This window comes from Chenopodium album, chromosome 13 (genome assembly GCF_948465745.1).
Source record: "Chenopodium album chromosome 13, dcCheAlbu1.1, whole genome shotgun sequence".
In the NCBI taxonomy this organism is placed as follows: Eukaryota; Viridiplantae; Streptophyta; class Magnoliopsida; order Caryophyllales; family Amaranthaceae; genus Chenopodium; species Chenopodium album.
Genome location: NC_137846.1, coordinates 3,123,785 through 3,149,167, shown reverse-complemented (window position 1 = coordinate 3,149,167; position 25,383 = coordinate 3,123,785). Strand labels below are relative to the sequence as shown.

Below are 25,383 nucleotides of genomic sequence, written 5' to 3'. Positions count from 1 at the left end.
AATATTATCATAGATTAAAATAACTAATTAGACCCAACAACACCAACTATCGAGCTAAGTGTATAAAATGTGGGAGTCATAAACGCCATCGTGGTGCTGATGGTCAATAAAGCTAAAACCTAGTATATATGGGATTTTATTTTCCGAAAACAACCTAGTATATATGGTTATACTCCGTATCACACTATCACATACTTCGTACTTGTTAGGTAAGCGCACAAGCTAGACGTTTGATTAATATTTCCTTCAAAAGTTTTTATTGACTTAGACATGTATCATGTCATTCCAAAATCATACTACGTATTTTAAGAAGACTTTCAACTGATTTCTGAAGTTTTTTTTTTTTTTTTTTTAGCCCCATGGTTCTTAAGGAATTATGCATGGACTTTTTCTTCTTTTTTTTACTAATTTTTGAGAAATGTATGTTCTTGGTCAAAACCCAATTACCCAACAATAGTCAGGTATGACGGGCTAAAAAACTAACTAGATCAGGCCATTTTTCTGAACCTATACGACGTAACTCGTCTTTTTGGAAGGGAGGGGAAGCCACCGGCAGGATTTGAAACAAGGAAAGTTGAATTAAGCCATCTACAATACTTTGATTATAGAATTAAGAAAGCTTGTGTTTAATCGTGATCTAACCTGCTCCGATACCATGATAAGTTTAGAATACAAAATCGTCTAAAAGCCATTGGAAACCAGACTTTCTACACATCCAAAAGCCGTCTAATAGAATAATATTCCAATGTTAATATCAAGCGTAATCTAATCACCCAAAGGACACATTATTATCTCATATCTCTAATGGTATATCAGTATATGCCATAAACGTATAGACTTAAGTTGTGCATGATCTATCATCCCTTGATTGGGATTACTAGTAATGGACAAATTTGAAATTCTTTAACATTTGCAAGAGGTAATGTGCCATTATGAGCAATGATTTACCTCAAATAAACAACATAAGGAGTCTCGAGGAACAATTTGTGGTAATTGTATCAATTACGGGACACACAGACAACCTGCTTGCCCACATTTTTACCAGTAAAAAGCCCTGCAAGAGCAGAAGGAGCGCTTTCTAATCCTTCACTCATGTCTTCGATGTATACAATCTTCCCTTGCTTATAGTAAGCCCCTACATGCTCAACAAATTTAGGAAACATATGTAAGTAATCGCTCTGAATGAATCCTTGCATTCTGATCCGTCTGCTGATGAGTGTAAATAGGTTGTGGATCCCTTCCTCGCCACGATAGCTATGCTGAGACACCATCCCACAAACAGCTATTCTACCATGAACTCTCATGTTGAGGAGCACAGCATCGAGCATGGCCCCACCGACATTCTCAAAGTATATGTCGATTCCTTCAGGAAAATATCTGCTTAGAATTGGCAGATATGACATCATATTAAGATCACATTCTAGGACATTTGCAGAATCATTTGATAAGGTATTTACATTCATATCAAAGCAATTCCAACTTCTTTTTAACTGACATTAATATGTGTGAGAACATAATAAGGATTTGCATGTCTAAATCATGTAGAAAATGAAGTAAATGCATCAAAAGCTACAAAGCCAGGCAGATTTCTAAGTTTCAAATGTCCCACAACTCAATGCTTAAACAACTTATAGGATCAGAGGGGGCTTATAATCATCCTAAGTTAGTGTCGAACATTAAGAATATATGCTAAAACATGTACTGACATAATGAGCATATGCAAAAAGCATGGTCGGGAGGACTGAACTTATTCCATGACATTACCAAATAAAAACTACACAATCTGTTACATCCAGCAAAAGAGTAGCAAACATTAAGGATGTTGACAGTGATGTTTTTACTTGGTCGAGTTCTTTTCAACTTTTTTCTTTTTGGTAGCTGAATTGTGAAAAGACTACCAATTGCTTTCAAGCTTTTAAAATATCCTGCAAATAATTCCAGATGCTCCTAGCCCACGATGCTAGCGAATATAATCTGTGATAGATAAGTTTGGCATCCCTGATTTCGTTATTATAGCAAACAAGGAACTGAAGGTGAGCATTCTTTGCATTGTACTCATCAGCAGCATTGATAAAGGTAGTCTTTAATAATTACAACCCCATCAGTAAAGACCATGTTAACACACACACACAATTCAAATAATACAGCTTATCTCCACCATTTCAGCAATAATACATCAAGATTGATATTTCTAAATAGCTTAGATTGTCTTGTCAAATGCCAAATGTAAGTGGAAATTAAAGGCCATGCAGAAAAGTAACAAAGCAAAAGAACTAGTTTTCTACTTGCCTTTTAAGAGTTGCATCAAGGTCTTGTTCTTCTTTGTAGTTGAAAGCGTCATCAAATCCAAGTTTAGTTTTCAGTAAATCAACCTACCAAGCAGGGACCAAAGAGTCAATCTACAGAACATGCATGCAAGAACTACATTATGCAGAACCGTCATAAAAAGAACGTTACCTTTTCTTTTGTGCCTGCACTACCAACAACATAGCAACCATGTAATTTAGCAAGTTGACCAACGATCTGCCCAACAGCTCCAGAAGCTGCAGAGACGAAAACACGGTCCCCCTCTTTTGGCGAACAGACTTCATAAAAGCCTGCATAAGCAGTAAATCCAGGCATACCTGCATAAACAGATCAATCAAGTAAGAACACTTTGGCCTCAGAAGAGAACGAGCCTCTAAAATCATTTCTGAGAAGTAACTGATAATATGGAGCCACCAAGATGCACAGTCACAGAGAGCTAATTGGCTCTAGGACTTACGTTGCTACTCCTCTAGCAATAAGTTGCTCTGAAAAAAAAGGCATCAAGAAAGGAAAACAAGGTCTGTTTCATACCAAGAAGACCGATATGATAAGAAAGAGGGATGTCATCTTGCTGAATCTTCCTCAGTTTCTTTGTATCCTCGATTAAGCTGTATTCCTCCCAGCCAGTCATTCCTGAAATAATATCTCCTGGCTGGAAATTTGGATCATCTGAATCTATAACTCTGGAGACTCCAAATCCTTCAATAGGCTAGACAACAATACATGGTAACATGGTTAGAGTTATGCACAAAACTAGTGTCTGGTAAAATTAAAATATGCTTCAGGGCTCCATCCCCTCCTTTCCCCCGAGGGAGTAAGAAAGAAGATGGTCTAGGCAGAAATATCATATCATTTTCTCAAAAACATGAAAAATAAGGCGAGAAGAATCATGCTCTGCCTAGTGCCTCCACTACTCAAGGAAGAAAAAAACACCAATATGTCAACAGTTTAACCCTTAGAAGTCTATAAAAGGCTCAAATGGCAGTATAACAAAGACGATGAAGAACAGAAACTTAGGAACTGATCTAGCCACTATAGGCCTTTAACTATTATGGAGTACTCCTAGAATCCGATAATCTGATAAAACGGCCAGCTCCCTCCAAACATGTAAAAAAATTAAATTCACCCAAGCATTCTATTAGCAGTACTAATTAAGACATTGAGTAGTTGCCTTGGCTAGGACTACACTCCTCACATTTCAAAATACAAGGCAAATAACTAGGAAATTTTTGCTACATAATGTAAACCGTTTCACAAAAATGATGAAGTACTAAATGTGACAATCCCAATATTAACAGTTTTGTCAATTTGTCATAATCTAATGTAGCTGTGCAAGGGTGCATCAGTTGATGCCCCAAATAGCAACGGCCAATGTTGGGTGAGATGATCTCAAATTAACTTGTAAATGTTTAAAGTCATCCCTAAAAAACATATTAGATTCACCAATCTCACACCATCTCATATAAAATTTTGGCAATTACCATATTGAATGGGAAGCACTAAAATCGCGTAGTTAACTTAAGGTCAAAAGTTTAAAAATGGACAGCATTATATTTCAAATCTTTTATGGCGTAGACAGAGTCACAAAAGACAAATAATGTACGTATTCGATCTCAGGTTTTGGGGTCACCCTTTAGCAACATATGCTCAGCAACAAAACAATCTACTGTACTTCTCAAAGAATATTCAATAGCACATCAATTTTCCCTTTTATTCATAAATCATAAATCTACTGCTCAACTAAATTTATTATCAAATATCAAAAGAAATTGAGCATAAACATTTAAACAATACAGAAAATCCAAAAAAATGATTAAAATAAGAAATAATTACTGGGAATTTCAGCAAAATGAAAGATTTAAATTATATACCTTGCCAGGAACAAAAGGTGGAATGTAAGAACCGTAATTTTCACGCATTCGACCTCTCATATAAGGATCACAGGACAAATAAAGGTTCTTAATAAGAATTGAGTTTGACCCTTTTGAAATTTTGAGCTTAATTTTATTTCCCACATTTAATTCCATGTCTGATTCCAATGGAGCTCTATCAATGTACCCTTTCAGTATTATTTGCTTGTTTTCCACTTCTTCTTCTTTTATCTCCATTTTTATTTTTGATTTGATCAAAAGATGTGATTTTGGTAATTTTCAAAGTTTTATTTTGGTTATATAAGTGAGCAAATTGTTGCCTGTGTTTGGTGGTTGGTAGGAGAAATTTGCTAATGCAGGGATTGGTTTCACTGATGAATTTCAGCCTTGCAGGGGTTGGAATTGTAGGATCATGGGTGCATTAAATGGACCATTGTCCCACTTTTTTCCAAATTAATCACAACATTTGTCTTTTTTAATTTTCACTCGGAGTGACATTTGTTATCATCTCTCTATTAACCCAAGGATCTATTCTCTTCAGATTATTTTCAATTCACTTCAGTTCAGTTTTTAATTTCTTTCTCTCATAAAATATTCAGTTTAGTTCAGTTCAGCTTCAATAAGTTAAGTTCAATTCAGTTCAGTTCAACTTCAATAAGTTAAGTTCAATTCAGTTCAGTCAATCAGAACAGGCCCTAAGTTGTATAATTATGTCATTGGTTCATTTCTATTTTTCGACATACTCATATTATCTAGAGGTAAAAATTAACCACACATTAGATAAACACTAATTACATCAATAGACGAGTGAATTTGACATATGTATTATATTAATATGGAGTACAAGTCAGTGGCGGATCTAGATATTCAAAATGGGGTCCAAAATTTCCTTTTATATTGCAACATAATATGAGGTAATTAGGTAATTACATCGTCTCTTATTGCACAAATTAAGCTTTAAGAGAACTTTATAACAAAACCTCAACTTACTATATTTTCATGACGTATAAATCACAATATGTGGTTACATACAAAGTAAGACTTATGATAAGAGTGTGTGAATAGTATTAAAAGTGTAAACCTTGCAATATTTATAAAACAGAAATAATATACTATCTCCGTTTTTTTTAGTTGCAACTTTGGGGGTATTATTTTTGAGATATAAAATATTCCAAAGTTGCAACTAAAAAAAATCGAAGGTAGTATCATTTAAGTTTCTATATGATATATTTAAAATTTCTATAACTTGGTTTTGTGTTTAAGGAAATCAATTTGAAATTGGGAGAGCAAAAGCTATTAGAATAAGGGTTTGTTTCGATTTACCGAAAACAATTTAATTGAATTGATTGGGGTTGAACTGAATTAAACTGAACTGAATAGAGTTGAAATGAATTGTTTATGAGAGAAGGATATTAGAAACTAAATTGAACTGAACTTAACTGAACTGAAATTAAGCTCAACAGAACAGGCCAAGAAGTGCATACTTTACTTAGCCTTGAATTTCATTATTTTTTTTGCAAAATGGGGATGCAAATGCTCCCCATCAAGGCCACATGCATTCGCCATTGGTACGAGTACAATTTTAGGAAATAATTTAAAGGTATTGATGTTGATATTTGAATTTTGTAGGTATTGATATTGAAAGTATTTCTATTTGAAATTCTACATTGACTAATGTACTTAAAATACTGTATATGTGTCAACTATAATGAAACGGATGAAGTGTGAAGATAGAGTTGCATTTCACTCAAAAACCCAAGTTGCTTCACCTGTTTCCACAACGAACCACCTTCACTTTCTGATCTCTACTTCATAAACAAAAAACAGCAAAGTTTAGTTCAAATGATAGAGTAATTGAATGCACTTCATTGTTTACTTAATTAGCTTTCATATCTCATGGTTGAAACCAGCACATTAATGAGTACTTGATAATCACCCTAATTTACAAGTTAGTTCTTCTAATTATGTTCTTCTGATTATTACTTTAATGATATGTCCCACAAATCTTGAGTTCTAATTCTAAACAACAAACTATAGATATTATTAAGGCAATCTTGAGAGTATTTGCTAAGAGTATTTGCTAATTTATTCCAACTATGTACCTTCATTTTTAGACTATACTGGTCTTGAGCCAACCGGCCCAATGTTGTCAAACTTGATCAGTTTTATAGTCAATACCCGACTCACAACCATAACCATATCTAATTTAATGTACGATAATCATTTAGAATAGTGTTAAATTCGGATATCAGTTTTTAGGCATCTATACTATAAAAAGATCTAAGTTATTGGAAAAACACGATTATATTGATATATATATAAGATAAAATAGTAACGTAAACATAACACACTTATACATTTTTTTTTTAATACAGACTATCTGACTATGTACACACAAATCTTCAAAAATAAATAAATAAATAAATAAAATAAAATCATTCAGGCACGCGAGTTACGTGGAATTCTTTATCTAAGTTCAAACAACTTTGGGGTTGAACCAAGCCTGAGATCTCTCCAACTGCATTTTTGCAATATGATTGAGTTTTATTTGCATCGTAGTACTTGATGTCTATATTTTGGAGTTGAATTCCAGTGCATGGATTTGTAGCACTGCAATCAAATTTTACTGCTACTTCAGTTAATGAAGTTCCTCGTATATTTTCATACTTCACATCACTTATTTGTACACCCGATTCCTGTTAGGTCATGTTAATAGAATCGAGTTAGAAAAGTAGAGAATGTTATGTTTATATGACCTCTAATTAGTTACGTCACATAAGTTGTTACACTGAGTACAATAGTACATATATATATGTACCTGATCGGGACAATTTTTATTGTGTGGACAATAATTTTGTTCGATGATGATTGGATTCCAGACATATCGCATGAGAACATCTTGAAAAACAACCCTTTGGACAAAGCCATTGCTAGGCCTTCCCCACGACTTAATTCTCACTCCAGTTAGGGAGTAAGAAATTACCGCTGTTTTCACTGTTACATTTTGTACCCCTTCTTCATCCATACTTTTTGCTAAGCTTCCAATGCTGCATAGATATTACATTTTAGAAAATTATAATAATAATGATAACAATTTATTTTTTAAAAAAAAACTGATATAATTCATATTTCGTATATCAGCAATCTCCATGACAAGTTTCAGTATCGTAAAATCCACTATTTATTACAGTATGTACTACGTAGTACCAAAGAAAATCAAAGTCAAACTTTCATTACTTAGACTTAAAAACACATTTTACATCTGTACTACACTAAAATGTTGAACAATGATTTAATTTTTACACTTTTCGTTAATACAATACTCCTCCGTCCCCTTTTTAATAGTCACTTATGTCATTTTTGGTGACCCAAAATGTTAATCACATTTGCTTTTTTAAGTACCATTAATATTATTTTTTTACCAAAATTCTCTCCCATTTGCAAAAATATTTATGTAAATTTAACTTTTCCATGTAAATTTTACTTTCTCATGTACTTTAATTACTTTCTCTCTCTACTTTTTTGCATACCCAATGTAAATTTACTTTTTCAATGTACTTTTGCTATTTCTTATTTATGTTTATTAATTTTCGTGATTTTCTACCAAAAGTGACTATTAAAAGGGAACAGACCTAAATTTCTTATTACATGCATGCTTGACCAGTTAATTCTCTCTACTTATATTAAATTATTTGTAGCACGATATAAAGTTGATATAGACAAATTTTTAACTAATTCGAATAGTAAACTTTTTTTTATTGTAAGACAAAGGGGTACGTAATAAGGACGAGTTGTTCCTTACCTAATACCATGACTAGGGCCACACGCGATTCGTTCAATCCACAAGTTTTTAGTTCCAGGTCCGATGGAGACACAATCATCTCCTGTTTTAACCTTGGTGTTCATGATATTAACACCGGAAGATTCTTGGACGTGGATGCCATCGGTGTTAGGGCTATTTCCGGCTGCTCTAATCTTGACAGCTTCAATTAAAACATCTTTACACACATTGATCACAATATGGTATAATTGGCTATTTAGTGAAGTAATTCCTTTGATCACTATGTTGTTGGAGCTGGTAAAGGTTAAAGTCTACAACCACAGTAGAAATAAAATAATTAGAAGTTGACTAATGTTTGATTATATTTAATTAATAATAACTATATTTTGACAATCTGGTAAGCTCCCACTTTTATGCAATTCCATACGAGTAGTAAATACATGCATCATTTAATTTGATAACCGCGCACTAATTACGCTAATGACAAAATGATCAGAACTACCATATTTTGAATACTATGAAAATTTGACCTTTCAATTTTGATTAGTCGTACATCTACCTCTGACTTTACATTTTAATTAGATCTGTTTGGTAATTAGCTAATAGTTATCCTATAGTTGATATAACTAGTTGCAATTGGTTTAATTAGCTGGTTGCAATGTTTTGACTAACTTTTTAAATCATCTATTTTACCAAACGTAACATTAAAAATCTTTATTGCAAGAATTGCTTAAATAACCGCTCTTATAAAAACTAAAGTTGGATTGAGCTACTTTTTCAAATTAACTTAGTGTACTCTAATAAGCTACTTAAATCATCTATTATTTTTTCCAAACACCAAAAAAAAGTTGATTATATATGCTCAAATCATTTAATTGTTCTCAAAAAGCTAAACTCTCATTAATATCTCGCTCTTTACCCAATAAGGTCGAGTGTTTGATGTTAAAAACTTAAAATCACATATTTGATTATTTTGTATGAAAATTTGACATTTTGAAAAATATTATATTTAGTATATATCAATACAAATACAAAAAATCACAAAAAAACGGTCAAATGAGAATATGTGATAGTAATATTAATGTTGCATGCTGCAATTAAAAAAGAACGTAGGAAGTCTAAGCATACATACCGTTGAACCTCGAGGACACTTATTACCATTTTTGCCCTTCTTGCAATTCCACAAGGAGGTACCTTTGGCATCAAAAAAACCATGACCATCAATGGTAACACCACTAACCCTGTCGAACCACACCCATCGATCCACACCACCAAGCACATGATAGTCAAGAGGCGCCACTATGGTTCCATCGATGTAGAAGGTTATATCATTGTTGTTGCAATCACTACCTCGAAATTCGATGGGATGAAGCAAGTACCTCCCCTTAGGGACAGTAATCGAAGCCGAACCATTCGTTTTACAAGCGGCCTCCCATGCACTAAGGAAGGCCTTGCTCGTGTCAGTTAAACCATTTGGTTTAGCACCAAATTCTAGCACATTGTAGGCATTTGTTTCAGCTGATATAGAAGATGGTAGGTTAATGAAAAACGTACAATAAAAACATATAGTCAATATGTATTTGATAAACTTGGCCATTTTATTGGCCGCTAGGACAAAATTTAATCCGACTAGAAACCCTGGCCTGTTAGATTTTAGGGTCTTGAACACAATTTTTCGAGACCTACTTGACCTGTCGATATGATAGGTATGTATGTATGGTCTATTAAATTACGAGACAAAAAGATATGGTTTGTCTTCTAGGGAAATGAGCTAGGAAAATGTTTGTTTTGAAGAAGATATTAAAGGCACCTTGTATTTATATAGTTTTATGAAAGATTGAGTATAAGTTGGTAATTAGTCACTAATCCGGCGATTAAAGCCGGCGTTGAACAGAAGGTAAACGTACACTATGAATATATGGGAGTGGTAATTAACAAGAAAACTACGCCAAACAAAGGCTAATAGATGGGATTGAGTCAAATATACGGCTTTGTACGGAAGTTAAACGTGCACTATGAATATGGTGGTAAAAGCATTGAAGAAAAGTAAGTATGTTCGTAATCTGAAACTTGAATACATGTCAAGTAGTATAATTATATAGTACGTACTTATTAAGCTGAATATATTGATTGCATGTAAATAAATGAAAGTTTTTATGTTTCTAGAAGATTGACCTTAGTGAAAGTGAAAGATGTTATGGACAAAAAATGGGAATTGGATGAAGTTAAGCTATCATGTCACCTGATTTTTAGGTTATATTTGTAAGCATGTCCTCTAGCTATTATATAGAAGTATGAATGTTTTTTCGATGAAAAAAAAAAGGTACTATGATGTAACTGATGTGGATTAAACCAAGGAAAGGGATATTAGCAATTAGGGTCAAACCTAATTCAAAATATTTTGACCTTTTCAAATAAAACAAGAAGAAAAGCAACGTAAATTTTGATCTTTTCAAAGAAAAGCAACGTTTTGAAATCAATTCGATTAACTCGAATTAACTCACAATTTTCATATTTTCATAAACTCAATCAATCTCTCTATTCTCATTAATAAAACAAATATTTATGGGCATACAATCACATGCCTTATAAGATAAACAAATCTAAAAGATAAAATTAAATCCTAACACTCTAACAATATCTTTTAAAAAGATAAATATTATCCTAAGTAAATCATACGACTACGAAAAAGATAAAATAACAAACTACTATCATTTAGACTAGAATTTTGATGCTTGATCCGCATCAGTAACAAAAAATGAAAAATTGACTGACTTGATAAGTGAAAGTACACTGTCGATTATATTGTCTCCAGGCAAAGGCCAATAAGTTTATTGTAAGATATAACTTTTGACCTAGACATCTTATCCGATTTTTTCCATTACTATTAATTAACAACCTATCAAAGATGACAACGCTACATAGTCAGGTAAGCCTCTCCCCTCTCTTTTTACAAGGTAGTGTATGATATGAGATCGACTTACAATAATATGAAAATCTACATAATCATAAATTAGCCACTGTTGACTATGCCTCTCAATTAGCTTATTATTCTTGTTATAGAAAGCCACAGGTTGAAGCTAAGCAATAAATTTGTATAGAAATACCGTACATATTGCTAGTCTGGTACTCCAGGATATATGAATGAAGATTAAGTAAAAGATTCGGCACACCAGAATAAAAGGCAAAAAGGACTTTTAGACTTTCATATTTCAAAGCAACGCAAAAAATGAAGGCAGATATGACTTCATATGAACTATTTGCACTTTCAGTTTTCTACTCAAAGCATAAAAAAATAAAATAAAAAAATAAAATAAAAAATAAAAAAAACTATGATTGATTTGTTTTAATTGCTAGCCGCGAAACCACGAAAACATAAAATTAATCAATTAATTAAATTGCTTCATTTGTACATGGATTAATTTCTGGATTAAGGACTGTGAAAGCTCTAGTAGGATCAATGTTGTACTATATTTTTTTTTGAAAGAAATCAATGTTGTACTATATGATATATGTTATTTAAGTTAATTAAAATGCAGTCAATAAAAGTTGGGTTAGTTGAATATGCATAACGTAACAAGTCATTATTGCTACAAAAACAACTAGCTAAAACATATACTTATTATTTCTAATTAATACTCCATACTACAGCAACCAATCTACTTACATAACTACCAACTATTACAACAACTAATTAACCGTATACGCTCTTACTCTTATATTAAGAGTTCACGGTCACAAATCACTATTTATCAACTAGCTTGGAATTTAGTCATAATATATTTCAATACAATGTATAGTGTATATTCCTTCTTATTTCCTCAACTAATGCAATTTATTTTTAGCTTTTATCCTAAGTTCTCAATGATCATGTGTTGATTGTACTCTTAAAACATTACTTAAATAGGAGTATTACTTAAATAGTGTGTAGATAATAGCTTTATTGATTGATTATCCATTAGCATTTTTTGTTTGATACTCCATGGAATTTATACTGGAGTATTCATATTTATTGGATTTTTGATTTTTTTTTTTTTCTTTTCTTTATATATATATATATATATATATATATATATATATATAGAAATTTCAACATATGAAATTTATATTTTTAAATCACCATTTTAATGAGAACGTCAACAGTTGAAGTGAACCCATTTAGCTCTGCTGTGCTGGCCATGATGTGATTTTCATCTCCATCAGGCCATCACCGGCTAAACCTCCTATCCTCGCCCCAACTGGGCAGATAAAACCAGCTCAACTAACATCTCTTGGGGGCCTAGGTCGCCTGGGTGTAGCTTTTCATCTACTTCCGACATTTCAAATATAAAAAGTTGATATTTCAAAAGTATATGCATCCCAAAATCCTCATAAGTGTAATCTATATCTACATCTACACTTTATTATTATTATTTATTTATATATTAAAAAACATTCTTTAAAATGTCAATGTGCCACGTGTATCTATTCTCGCACTAGAATCACGTTTCGCGTCATAATTAACCAAAAATGCATGTAAAGAGGTTTGAACACTAGACCTCTCTTTAATAAAGACAACCCTTATTACCATCTTAACTACAAATAATTCATGTTCTATAAATCTACAAAAATAAATAAATACATACATATTAGAATGTATCATAAAAGTGAAAAATATCCAAAATAATTTATTGTTGTCATGGTATTATGATTTAATGACAAATAAAAAAACAACAAACTAATAAGTCTCTCGAGCTCTCCGGTGCATCGCCCGAGCCAAACAAGTGTTTGTTCTATAAATCAAAATTTATGGTCAAAACTCAAAAGGAATATGTGAGCTGTAGAAAAGTCTAAAACACACAAAACCACAGAAAATAAAATTAAAAAAAATCATAAAATAAGTGATAGAGGAAGGAAAAAAAAAAAAGCAGTACCACACTCCCACTGTATACATGGGTTTTAATGAATTCAACTTCTCAATTTCAAAATTCTTAAATGAGCACATTCCCCCCTTTTAATTCCTTAAGGGGTTGAGACATTCAACTCTATACATGCCTTCTGTACACATACAACAAATTTCTGCTTCAATGCAGAAATTTTTTATAAATCAATTCTACAGTGATCAGCAAATGAATGTAATGCAAATCAGCACCATTTAGAGGTTCTATTTACAATGATGATTATGGTTTGCCTAAAACTCAGCAAAACGACCTGTTAGGCACAGCAACAAAAGTACACTTACATAGTTACATGCACTTAACCTCACAGTTGCCTGGAAAGATCGATAATCCTCAGTACAAGCACTTTCCGGAGGTGAAGTGAAAAGTGACAGTCACAAAGAAAATTATTAATGACCAGTGTTAAGGAGAGCGAAGCTTACGCAGCTTGTCAAAAACGTCAAGTGAAGCATTGAGGTTTTGGATGTTTGACCTCTGCAAGAGATTCGACTGGACTTTATTCTCGTTCCTTGTTTTAGCCATGGATCTTTTACCCTTGGCTAAGCAGCAGTAACGAACACGTATACGGTGGTTACCAATCTCAGTGCAGCAACTTCCATGAACCCTTACGACCATAATGACTTCCTTGTCCCTGGCATCTTCACACCAACTATTCTGGGGAACGCCATCAACAAACTCTTCTAGGGTTTGGAACTCCTCATGATTAACTTCGACCTCCAGTGTACGATCAGGTTCGATCACACCTTTTGCAGGAGTTACCTGAAGAAAAATCATGTATCACTCAATTTACACTCCAAGATATAGTAGTGATATAACCAAAAATAAAATAAAATACTGCTCTGTGTTTTTCTTTTATGAAGTACTCAGTTAAAATTTCAGGTGCAGCCATCAAAACCAATTGTTATACTAGTTAATCTATTAATTTGTTTTGATAAAAAAGGCAACTCCACTTTCTCTTCTTTTATCTTATGTTCCATGATTGAAGATAGACCACAAGGTCTATAATTAATATTCTAATAAAAGAAACAAAAGGCAAGGGAAGATGTAGAAAAATTTATAATAATGGAAGAGGCTATCGTCCAAACAGAAAAAGAAAAAAAAAAGGTTCTTTTAATTCTCACATCACTTTGATAATTAAAGGATCAAACAGAGGAACTAAAGGAAATAAAAGTATCGCTACATAAGTCAAAGAAGGATAATCAAGCCTTTAATGCTCAGTTTCAAACTAGCTAAGAAATTCTGCTGAAAAGGTGGGAATGCCCATTGAACATATGATGATCACAAGAATCTACAGGAAAAAAAAATATAGATTCCATGAAAAGGCAAGGACGCACACAGCTTGAATCTTACTCCTACCTCGTTTTGGTAGGTGTGACAATGAGTACAATAAGTTAGACATATATGGGGGTTATACAATGGGTATAATAAGCTAGATATCTGTTGTCTTAGGGAGCTACCAACACCCTGCTAAATGATTTCTTGTCACATAAACCCTTGCTTTAAAAGCTTGGCTTTCTAGGGATAGAAAATATATCCCATAAAAACTACAAATATAGGGCTCTTCCTTAACATATTACCAACTGCACAACGCATCTAACACAAATGGCACAGCCCATATCAAGATTGTGTCTGACAATAAAGAGAGACAAGTAGTCAGCACCACGTTCTCCCTCCATTGCAAAGAAAAGGATTATGTAAGGCTCATATATTCTCTAACACTATATATCAATAGGTAGAACCCAAAATGTATAAAATTAATAGATACATATATAAATAAGTAAATAAATAAAAAGGAGCTGAAGTTACATTAAGAAAAATATTTTAATGAGCAAATAACAGTGAGTGCAGTAACAGAGGACAAGTTGTCCTCATGAATCATGACAACAAAAAACAGATTATATGTTAGCTCAATTCCATAGAATATCCCCCACACAGCCATTCTCAAATTCCCCAGCTGCCTTAGTCCACAACGAATATGTACAATTTATGTTATACTATCCCACAACAAATCAGGAATCAAAGTAATTTCCTTTGAAATTCACTTAATACATTTGAACTACAAACACCACAAAATTTCCATCAAAGCAGTTCAACATATCTTCTCCTTTGCCCTTCCAAAGCCCACAAAACAGACTTATAACAGATCCAAAACAGTATGTGGGATAACTAGATACTCTCTATCCACAGAAAAAATCATCCAAATATTGCTAGTCAACTTACAATGAAACAAGACGTGTGAGCAGGTCTCAGTATAAGCACAACGCCAAGGTCCACCAAAATGCTCTCACCTTAAGAGGAGCTTTGGCCTTCCGACAAATCTATGGACCAGGAAGAGGGGGGGGGTATCTTACTGACATATAAAGGCTAACCAATAAAGACTTGCAAGAAATTGGAGCCAGTGTTGTATCCCACAAACACTTCCTATAATATTCTACGTCCGATAATCGAGGTGACAACCTCAAAAATCAGTGAGCTCATCTCTTTCCCTATCACTAGAATGTCTCTATAAACAAAGATCAGTGTGTTTCAATTGAAGGAATGAAGGATTGAAGTATCTTTCACTTTCTTTCATTTGGATACCAAATGAGGAAGGAAGGGGATTGGAGGGGAGAGAATGCAGGGATTCAGGGATTAAATTGTGAGAAATTGTCATCTCCAACAATGGAGAGATTTAGAAGGAAAAATCATCATTCTTCCCTCCCCTTCCCCTCCCTCCCCTTTCTTTATCCAAACACACTTCTATTTTCCTATCATAAGGATGTCTCTGTAAACGAAGGTCTCTAACATTGCCAGCATAGAAAGCGGGATAGGAGCTTCATGATGTTCCTAACATTACAGTTCAGTACATATTTTGACTACTTAATGGTTTAAGTTGGTGAGATTTGACCATCAAGTCAAACGTGGCTGATTATTTTGAGGTGGACTAGTAGACCTCAAATTATCATAGCTAGGCCATCCATCACCTGGAATCCAACAGACTGCCATCAGCCAAAAATGGACAAAAGGTGGATCACTTGTCAAGGTACGAGTCAGAAACTAGTGCCTGGATCAGGGTTCTCTCCCACTCTCCACCCCAGGATTATTGAGTTCCAAATAGACTGCAGGAGCACCCTCTCAATCTTTGCAAGTCACTAATTCCAGTAAAAAATGCAAAAGACTACAGAGTACCATCAGATGCATAATTTGCTTCAGAGTTCATAAACCCATTAAGCATACATAGACCAATGATTCCTCAATTCATTTACATGTAGTACTGTCACTATTTTCTAATTACTAGTCACAAAAAACAGATAAAATGGTGGATATGCTAAGATAACAAAATTGAAATACCTGAAGCCAGCGAGGGAAGCCAAAAGCACCTCTTGGACTGTGATTAGATGCTACTCCATCATCGTTGATGATAGACTCCCCAAGACATACTATTGTAAACATAGCTTTATCAACTGTACTTTTATTTGTAATCCGCAAAAGTGAAGTGCCATCATCTTGAAAAATTATGTTGTTTGTACTGACAATAATTTCAGGAACTCTGCATAGTTCTTGAAGTAGAGAGCGGACTTTTGAGTTTGATTCAATAATTTCACAGTACTCTTGTCTCCTCACTGACTCATCAACACGAGCAATATCCAAATTAAATTTGCAGCGTACAGGCTTGTGATCACTGTCAGTCACATCCATGCAAGCCTCATACCTAACATTTGAAGTAGTTAGAATTTAAAGAAAAAACATAAGAAAGTGTGAAGACAAATAAACCTCCACAAAGGACATCTATAAAATGTAAATGTGGAAACTTACTCTAAAACTGAGCAGACAACTGGACAGTCAAGACTACACTCTGATGCTGAGGTAGTGCGGCTGTCCCGATATAAGATCCTGTCACACCAAGCAGGAATACGCTTCTTTTCACCAGCATCATAGCCTAAACCATAAAATAACAAAAAACTTAACATTCAACTGGCAGAAAAAGAAATAATTTGATAAAAGGATAAGAACAGCATGTAGCCATGTACACGTACACCACCTAACTTAAATTATGCAAATGGCATATACCAACATGCAGTTTAAAAGCACCAACGAGGGAACAAGTACTGCAACGGTGCTAGGGGTCGTTTGGTTGGATTATTGGGAATGGGTTGGGATGGAGTTGGAATCCATTCCACCTAGTTTTTTGCTTAGTTGAGTTTTTTTAGTAATGGTATCTCGTACCCAAGGGGTTCTAACTCTCCCTCATATCCATGGAATCCCATACCCACCTCACCCTCTAACATTCACAATCCATTCTATTAATGAAGTATGGAATCCATTCCAACAATAAAACCAAACACCCCCTAAATACCTTCAAAATTTTACATTTCTCTCTCTCTCTCTCTTCCAGTCAAATTTGTTCAGTTTTTTCTACTTTTTATCTTCTGTCGGCAATCCCCCACCCACTTTACTTCCTCCGTTTTTCAATTATTACACCATATAGGTTGGACACAATAATTTTGGTAGTGGGAGAAAGGAAAAGAGAGAAAGGTTAAATATAAAATTGTCCATGTGATGTAAACACAAAATAAAGAATAAGTGTGAAAAAGTAAGGATATGTTGGGTATTTGCAATGTGAACAGATATACTTTTTGTCCTAAAAGGCTAAAATGGAAATGGTGCAATATTTGTGACACTTCTTTAAAAGGCAATTAGTGCAATATTGAAAGAACGGAGGAAGTATTAAAAAAACCCGAAAATAACAATAATACTCCTAGTAAGTGGGAGCTACTCCCCTACCAGGCATCAATTTAGAACGAGTAGTGATACGGACTAACTTTTTACACAAAATCTATTGTGCTAGTCTACACTTTAAATTGTTACTGATAATAAAAGTTAAATTTATCATAAACAGGAGAAAGAAAACGAAGCAAAACATTCAATAAATACTTAAGCTTAACAAGCCATAACAGCCACAATTTGTGAGAAGTAGAACAATTGAAAAATGAAATAAACAACATAAAAAAAATGTAATTACAAGCAATACCTGCTAAACCAGGCTGATGCCTTTCAAACTTATATGTTGGAGGAAACCTAACAATGGCTTCACGCATGCCTTGAAATACTCTTCCAGCCTCCATCTCTGCTCGAAGTTGATCCCTCTCTCTGAGCCAGTCAAAGCATCTTTGAGAGATAAAATCTCTGGCTTCATCATAAGATATACCATCAAGGCGATAATTAAAATCTCCAAGAAAAATGACCAAGTCTGCTTCTGATAAATCAGGCATTACTTCAACTGAGCGATATCCCACACCCTGTAAAAAGAAACACCCAAAGTTGTGGGAGCATTTTAACACCCTGCATATTGATAAGCAAACCAGGCATCCACATAGCAGATTCACGGCAATATTTACTTACACTAGTGCTGCGAAGCATTTGAACGGTAGATGAGACGCCAACTGCAAGACAAAGGGCCAATGACAAGCCAGAACGATAAACAAAGCATGAAAAATATATGAAGCAGGCAACCGAGCAAGACAATAGAAGATATGGCATAATACCGGCAGCGCCATTGTTATTAGACGGCCGATTGAAGACCATTGATCGATACACATGATCAAAGTCAGTATTTCTACGGTTGACTGCTTCCAAATGTGCAGCAAAGTGACAGTTGACAAAACACATTGTTCGTTCATAGATTCTCATTCGTAATGCAACTGCCCCCTGAAACAAAACCCTAAGTACAGATCAGGCATCAAAAATGATATATAAAGGACATTGGGCTTCTTTTGTGCTTAAGAGTTGAATCTTTATAGAATAATAAGCACAATACTTTTATGTAATAATGTAAATAGAAATTTGGTCAATACTCTGGCAGGATTCCCATAGAAGGTTGATTGTTGTATATTGTTTACAGAGTGCATTTTTGTCATTTTCAATTAAGATAGAATACATTATACAAGAATTATAGCAAGCTAATAAGTGGCATTTTCTGGCTTGTTGCCAATAATTGAAGGCATACCTTATTACCAATTGCACGTCCAAAGCCACATGGTACAGCAGCGGCATCAACATCCCCAACATGAGCTTCAAGGTTCTTTCTCACCCTTATATATATATAAGCATATACAATATAACTTGTCAACATAATAAGCAGGAAAAAAGGTTTACTGGAAGGATTCGCATAGGAAAAAAATATAAAAATTCTGCAGTCATAAAATACAGGCATGGGCCCAATGGAGACCACAAAACCAACTGAAATAAAATTAGGATTAAAAAGCTATAATAAATCACGAATTGCAGAATCCTTAATGCCTAGGTCATAGACTCATAGCAATGAGTGATTCACGTGCCTGAAAAAAGTTGTGGAAGAGTCACAAACTCATAATTAGAACCATTGACAACTCAGAGGCCCCAGGCAGCAATTATAAGTCAATGCTATAAAACCTATTAGCGAGGTTTCCAAAATGCAATATGAATTTTCTACTATCACACAATCAAAAGAACTCCACATTGGCTAAAGAAGAAAATAGGAGCGTGCACATAAATTTTTCAACAATAATTGTGTCACGACTAGAGAAGCAAAACTAGTAACTATAAGTCTATAGCATATCAGTAAAATAGTAAATGATGATTACAAATTCCACATTAAGCCTCTTTTTTTTTTCTTTTTTATTTATTTTTTTTTTTTTTTTATTCGCAAGGGATCAGACTGCCACAGAAGCTTTCATTTGTTTGCTCACCCTTCTGACTTGGGGATCAACTATACCAAGATGCCAGAACTAAGAAACAGCATCCATAAAAAAAATCATCAAGAGGTTTGAAAAACATAACTAAAAGCAATCCCACCAAAAACTTCTTCCTCCCCTTACCTTCATATACAGAATCGATAACTTAAAAAATAATTTTACATTTAATGAGCCAGCAACAATATATGTTTTAATATAAAATCTGTTATTCATTTGCCATAAGAGTACTCACCAAACAGCAATGAGCAAACCTGCCAGCTGCCGTGAACCAACACGCTCGAAAGTGGAACCTTCATCCAAAAGATTCCCTATTGTGTCAAGCCACCATTGCCCAACAGCACTACCCTCCAAACCAACCTACAGTAAAGGAAGATTGTCAATCCTAAAAGATCAAATGTAGCCACTTCAACAAAAGTTCATGTATGAGAGGAAAACACACACACAAACGCACACACACACATATTAGACTAGCAAAGAGTTCATGTATCACAAGATAATTGGTTTCAATAGGTGAAACAAACAGAGATGAGGCAAGTGAGTAAAGGTACAAGTATTACGGTTTCTTTTGCAGCAGACATTGCGAGAACACCAGCACCCATTTCTAGTTCTTGGAAGCCAACAACAACAACATCAGTTTCAGATGATGCAGAGCCAAGCCAAGAAATGAGCGAATCATAAGATGCCCTTCCTTGTGCAACATTCCAAGTGCCAGCCAAAACCTTCAAATTCTCCAGCCTTGTGTAAAGAAATTCTTTGCCACTTAATTCTGCACGAATCAGGTTGTCAATAGGCCCTGGAGATGTTATGTTCCATCCTCTTATGCCACCATGGCCCGCTAAAGTAAAAATATAAGCAGACCCAACACCCAATTTGATAACAGGACTACTATGAGCAACCCAGCTCCCAAGCAGATTCCCATCAAGATCTACCACCTGCACAAGCCCACTTGAATAACCAACCCAAATCTTGGACCCATATGTACAAAGACACAGAACACCAAAAGGATGATACTGGAACTCCTGGAGACGATTGCCATTTCCATCCCACTGCACAAGAAGGCCACTACTGCACCCGGACCAAATCATTCCATCTATCGTAACAATCATTGCTTCAGTTCGCCGGTTATCATCTCCCACCGCCCCCTTGACTGCAGCTCGACGAACAGCATCAGCAGCTACAAGAATGGCATTACGTGAACGCTGCAAGAAACCAAATGAACCTTGAGGCTTTTCCTTCTTTAAAGCAGCTACATATCTCATCTTCATCTCATCTTCCGTTGTCAAATCTTGCAATGAAGCATTGTCCAGCCAGCTCTCCACCTGGCCATCAGTATTGAATACTTTCAGTAACTCTCGGGTACGGGCATCCCTGTTCAGATTCAAGAAAGAAATGACAAAGCCTAATTATTATGCAATGCAACAAACTTGAACAACCAAATTTTGCGATATGAATCACAATACGTGCTTGCAATGCGATTGGAATAATAGCAGTGTCATTTTGGTACGAATGCCATATAACTTCTACTCTACAACTCTACGTTACCTCAGGTTAACTTCTCCATACTAGTGTTGGATATGGGCATTTTTCCATCAGATTGACACCTTATGATAAAATGTGCAATTTTTTGGGTTTATATGGAATGTAATGTGTCCTTGTCCAATATTTGACACGGGATTTAGGTGAAGAGAATATGAAACCTAGTTAGTCGATAGTTGAAAAACCTGGTCCAATACGAAGGTGTAACGGTAGGAAATATGCTGAAGTCTGCTGATACAATTTGAGATTAGGTTTTGGTGTTCTTTCCATGAATGTTTACAAGGCTTTAAAAAAAAAAAATACAAAACACAACATCCAGGGGGACGACATACCATAATGCAAATGAGAAAACTCCAGCACTCCAAACCTTCGCTGAGGAATGATCAGATACCAAATACTTCACATCTGACACAAACATGTAGCATACACCATTTATAGTGACTTGGCTCTTCAGATCAACATAAGATCTCTCAGCCTCCAAGATAGCCATGTGTCTTTCCTCGGCTTTTAGGGAAAGGGCCTTCACAATAGCTTCCCATGGCCAGATCCTAATAATGCCATTCTCAGAACCAGACCAGAGATCACCTGAAAATAAGGTCAGACAATAAATATGAAAAGGTAAATTAACCAATATGCAGAGTAAGGACAGGGGATAACACCAGACCGCCAGTAAAGAAACAATAAATACTTGAAATAAAATGGATGATTCTGGTCCGAGAAAAAGAAAAAGGTAGTTATTTTTGCAGTGTCACTTAGGATACGGTCATGGAAGCCTGCGCCCTGCATGATCAATATGAGAACAGAGATCACTTCTCCTTCTCCACATAGAAAGCTAATGCAGCATTAATTTTTTTATTATTAACAACTTTATTTTTTTAATTTTTTTGTAGTTTGCCCCACCCGGTTCACCTTAGCTCCGACTACATCCGGATCGGATCCGGGTTGCACACCTGACTTAAGGTGGGTGAGTCTCCCAACAAGAGTTTTTCCCTTTTTTGCATTCGCTGAGGCTCGAACTCGAGACCTCCCTTAAGTGACATCAAGTTGCTTACCACTCGAGCCAACTCTTGTTGGTCAAATTGGTGTTTAGATAGCCACATAAGCGAGGGATGAGAATCAATTCTAGGATCTCCTAAAACCAGAAGAGAAGAGAAGCTCTAACCACTTGAGCTATTATAAACTTTATATTAGTTAACAAAATTCTCTACAATTTAGTTGGATCATATGAATTAATTTAAGATTAAGTTACTCAAAATTATTCATATAAAACGTCAGCTAGCACCTCATTTTCTTCTTAATAAACAACTATTCATATAGTCCATAAACCATATTATTACGGAGTAACTATAATCATTCTCCAACCCAGTTTTGATGGAAAGCAATTTACAATTCAGATTTATGGATACAGAGTTCGCTCAGATGGTCACTGAACAAATTCTACTAACCCTATTTTGTTTCAGAGTCCTAGGCATGTTTCTTGATCAATGTCAATGGATGATGACGAAATTATAATGAGAAGCAAAACATATATACTGGACAATCTATTAAACTCAAAAGGATGACTGTTCAGCTATTATCTGAATCAGAGTGGGTTTTTTTAATTTTTGCGTACAAAGGTGCTTATACATCAAAATTAACTGTATATCTGTACCAAATAATCTTATGCTATGTTTATCAGTAGAACAAAATTCCTAGACAGTTTGAAATTTTAAATATCACTTCAGTAGTTCAGTCACACTCTATAGTATATGAAACTAAAAAATTTCAAACACCAAGACTACTCAGATTTCTCAGAGCTGTAAAATGACTGAATATGATGACTTGCAAGAATACTCAAAAGCCATTATGTGCTTCAAGAGACATATGAGTATAGCTAATAGAAACTCAAAACTACCAAGAAATTCCCAACAAAGGCAATCAAAACCAGTAATACCCCTTTAACAGCATTCAAATTCAACTTCCCAGAATCTATTACAACCAAAAGTTGAGTTCTATAACACTGCTCTCTCGCCCTGATAAGAATAAGATCTAGGTCTCATAAGCTCAGATTAGAGCTTGTTTATATTTCAATCGAGCCTTTTGAGTTCCAAGTCTTTCCAACAAACATAGTTTAAAAGGTTCACAAGTTCATTTCATAACTAAAAAAGGTTAAAACAAAAACAATTCAGACTAATAACTTCAGGATGAAAATATAAAGGCACCCATAATATAAATCCCACAAGTTTGAAAGATTTGCATTTGCAAGGAAATCTTACTAAATACCTACACATTCCAACATTTTCAATCATCAATCAACTTAACATAAACACATTGCGATTATAAAAGAACGGAGGACATACATATACAATCAATCAATCCATCTCAAGTCAACTAAGTTCAAGACACTAAACAAACTCAATTCACACATAATTATCCATCAAACAAAAACAAACACAAACATATACTAGTATAATTATACTAATACATCAAATTATCAAATCCCAACTCACCATATGATGTCATAACCATGGAAAGCACAGGCCCTCTATGAGCTTGCCATGACAAACACTCCTTAAATCCATTTTTTCTACCATCATCCATTTTCCACCCACAAATCCTTCCATCCTTATGTCCACTCCACACCACTCTCTGCCCCTCATCCCCTACCATACACACCACCTCCGACGCCACCTCGGCCGACTCCCGAAACCTCGCAGTCATCTCATCCCCCGGCCTCGCCTCGCCGGTACACTCACAACAACCAGCTTCACACTCACAAACACCACCACCACCATCATCATCATCATGAGACAAAAAAATCTCAGAAAACTCCCAACACCTCACTGTACTCTCTCCTCCACTCCATAACTGCTTATCAGTACACACAATCGTCCTCAATCCACGCCCTACTTGAGTCTCTCTCCTCGGATGCGGTCTGACCTCAACACACGGTGGCCGGTCCGGTCGAACCGCCGACCTAATTGGCAACCGGAAAATCCCGGCACCGCCGCCGGAACCAACAAACTCTGGCAACGGCGAATTACTACCAGCAACAACCACACCGCCATTGCTGGAACTGTTACTATTAACCTTAGAGAGCTTGCGATCGAGAAATTGAATCATGTAATCGAGCTTTTTACTAGCGGTTTTGACGACGCCATTGGAGGAAGTGGAATTAGGGTTTTGGTGATTGGCGGAAGCAGAAGAAGGGGAGAAATCTTCGTCGGAGGAAGAAGAAGAACCAAATCGATCGAAGATTTTGGGAGTTCGAGGGAATGAAGAAGTGGAAGGGAGTAAGTCGGTGGTATTATCATCTTCTTCGAGGTGGCCATCCATGGCTGAAAATGGCGGATTAATGGAGGAAAAATGGTGGGAATGTAGGAGAGAGAAAGTAGGAATTGGAGAAGAGAGAGAAAGTTTGAAGGAAGGAGGAGTGAGAAGAAAGGGTAGTTTGGCTGGCTGTTAGAGGACAACTGTGATGTATTAAGATGAGAGAATGAGAGGAAGACGTGGTGAATTGAAATAGTAGAATAGTAAAGAGGTTAGTGCCTAATTAATGTACTTAAGAGGTGGTGCTCATTGGTGAATTGAATTCAGATTTGTCACTTGGGGGTCACTTAAGGTGGTGAATGGCTTCTGGATTAGGTCGGGCCACCGGGCGGACGGACCGATAGTATGGTCACTTTGGGAGGAGTCATTTAAGGTGGTGAATGGCATCAGGTTATGTCGGGCCACCAGGCGGGACGGACTTGTGGTATGCTACGTCCTGATATGAAAAAAAATTTAAACATGGCACAACAGCACGACACGACGTTGCAAGTACGGCTTGATGGCAAGTTGTAGGTAATGTCTGGATTAGTCTTTTGAAAAATTCAATACAATATGTAATGAATGGGATGAGACGTAAGCCGTGGGTTGAGCCTCGAATTGTGGGCCAAACACAAGGCAGAACAAGATATAAATCATTTTATTGAATGTACAAAGTGCATATTATTGTATGTATTTAGTACATGGTAGTGTGAATTTGTGATGGGGTACAAATAGCACAATGGAGAAAGTGCCTCCATTAGTGCTTTTGTTTATAGCCTTATAGGAGATTCATGCATGTAGTCATGTAAGAGAGTCATATGGCAACTTCTATTCCAAATTTTCATGGCACAAGCTTGTAGTATTATCCTATGTTAAGCAATGATCCTAGTAAAAGTCATTCTTGATTAAAATCAACTAATGTGTGATTATTCTTGAATTATACTTTCCTT

At 35.2% G+C, this 25,383-nt stretch overlaps 3 protein-coding genes across 4 annotated transcripts; all 3 read right to left on the bottom strand.

Annotated features, from left to right (window-relative positions):
* Positions 1-827: 827 nt before the first annotated feature.
* Positions 828-4,548, bottom strand: LOC145574252 (2-alkenal reductase (NADP(+)-dependent)-like). The gene is made up of 5 exons (XM_081632000.1): positions 4,179-4,548; positions 2,839-3,016; positions 2,458-2,624; positions 2,290-2,372; positions 828-1,377 (listed from the first exon to the last, which is right to left on the bottom strand). Exons 1-5 carry the CDS (start codon positions 4,413-4,415, stop codon positions 999-1,001), a joined length of 1,044 nt encoding a protein of 347 aa, XP_081488126.1. The 5' UTR covers positions 4,416-4,548; the 3' UTR covers positions 828-998.
* A 2,065-nt stretch (positions 4,549-6,613) lies between these two features.
* Positions 6,614-9,556, bottom strand: LOC145577075 (polygalacturonase-like). Its single transcript, XM_081634756.1, has 4 exons — positions 9,092-9,556; positions 7,981-8,270; positions 6,997-7,225; positions 6,614-6,874 (listed from the first exon to the last, which is right to left on the bottom strand). Exons 1-4 carry the CDS (start codon positions 9,554-9,556, stop codon positions 6,614-6,616), a joined length of 1,245 nt encoding a protein of 414 aa, XP_081490882.1.
* Positions 9,557-12,852: 3,296 nt separating this feature from the next.
* On the bottom strand, positions 12,853-24,751 carry LOC145574250 (type II inositol polyphosphate 5-phosphatase 15-like). Of its 2 annotated transcripts, XM_081631998.1 has the most exons (11): positions 23,635-24,750; positions 21,478-21,730; positions 20,167-20,977; positions 19,842-19,966; positions 18,883-18,967; positions 18,422-18,584; positions 18,279-18,319; positions 17,908-18,175; positions 16,692-16,815; positions 16,227-16,587; positions 12,853-13,655 (listed from the first exon to the last, which is right to left on the bottom strand). In XM_081631998.1, the coding sequence occupies exons 1-11, from the start codon at positions 24,458-24,460 to the stop codon at positions 13,299-13,301; spliced, it is 3,414 nt and encodes a 1,137-aa protein (XP_081488124.1). In that variant the 5' UTR covers positions 24,461-24,750; the 3' UTR covers positions 12,853-13,298. The 2 variants fall into 2 exon arrangements, with proteins under 2 accessions (XP_081488124.1, XP_081488123.1); XM_081631997.1 differs by having other exon boundaries at positions 18,279-18,584; positions 23,635-24,751.
* Between the last annotated feature and the right edge of the window lie 632 nt (positions 24,752-25,383).

Excerpts from the sequence above, each read along its gene's own strand:
- LOC145574252 (XM_081632000.1), bottom strand. The coding sequence starts at position 4,415 with ATGGAGATAAAAGAAGAAGAAGTGGAAAACAAGCAAATAATACTGAAA. Across the intron at positions 3,017-4,178 it reads CACCTTTTGTTCCTGGCAAG|CCTATTGAAGGATTTGGAGT; the intron begins GTATATAATTTA and ends ATTGTTGTCTAG. Across the intron at positions 2,373-2,457 it reads GTGCAGGCACAAAAGAAAAG|GTTGATTTACTGAAAACTAA; the intron begins GTAACGTTCTTT and ends CCTGCTTGGTAG.
- LOC145577075 (XM_081634756.1), bottom strand. The coding sequence starts at position 9,556 with ATGGCCAAGTTTATCAAATACATATTGACTATATGTTTTTATTGTACG. Across the intron at positions 7,226-7,980 it reads GGCCCTAGTCATGGTATTAG|CATTGGAAGCTTAGCAAAAA; the intron begins GTAAGGAACAAC and ends ATATCTATGCAG. Across the intron at positions 6,875-6,996 it reads ATAAAAATTGTCCCGATCAG|GAATCGGGTGTACAAATAAG; the intron begins GTACATATATAT and ends ATGACCTAACAG.
- LOC145574250 (XM_081631997.1), bottom strand. The coding sequence starts at position 24,460 with ATGGATGGCCACCTCGAAGAAGATGATAATACCACCGACTTACTCCCT. Across the intron at positions 18,968-19,841 it reads GGTTTGCTCATTGCTGTTTG|GGTGAGAAAGAACCTTGAAG; the intron begins GTGAGTACTCTT and ends TATATATATAAG. Across the intron at positions 16,816-17,907 it reads GCATCAGCCTGGTTTAGCAG|GCTATGATGCTGGTGAAAAG; the intron begins GTATTGCTTGTA and ends TTTATGGTTTAG.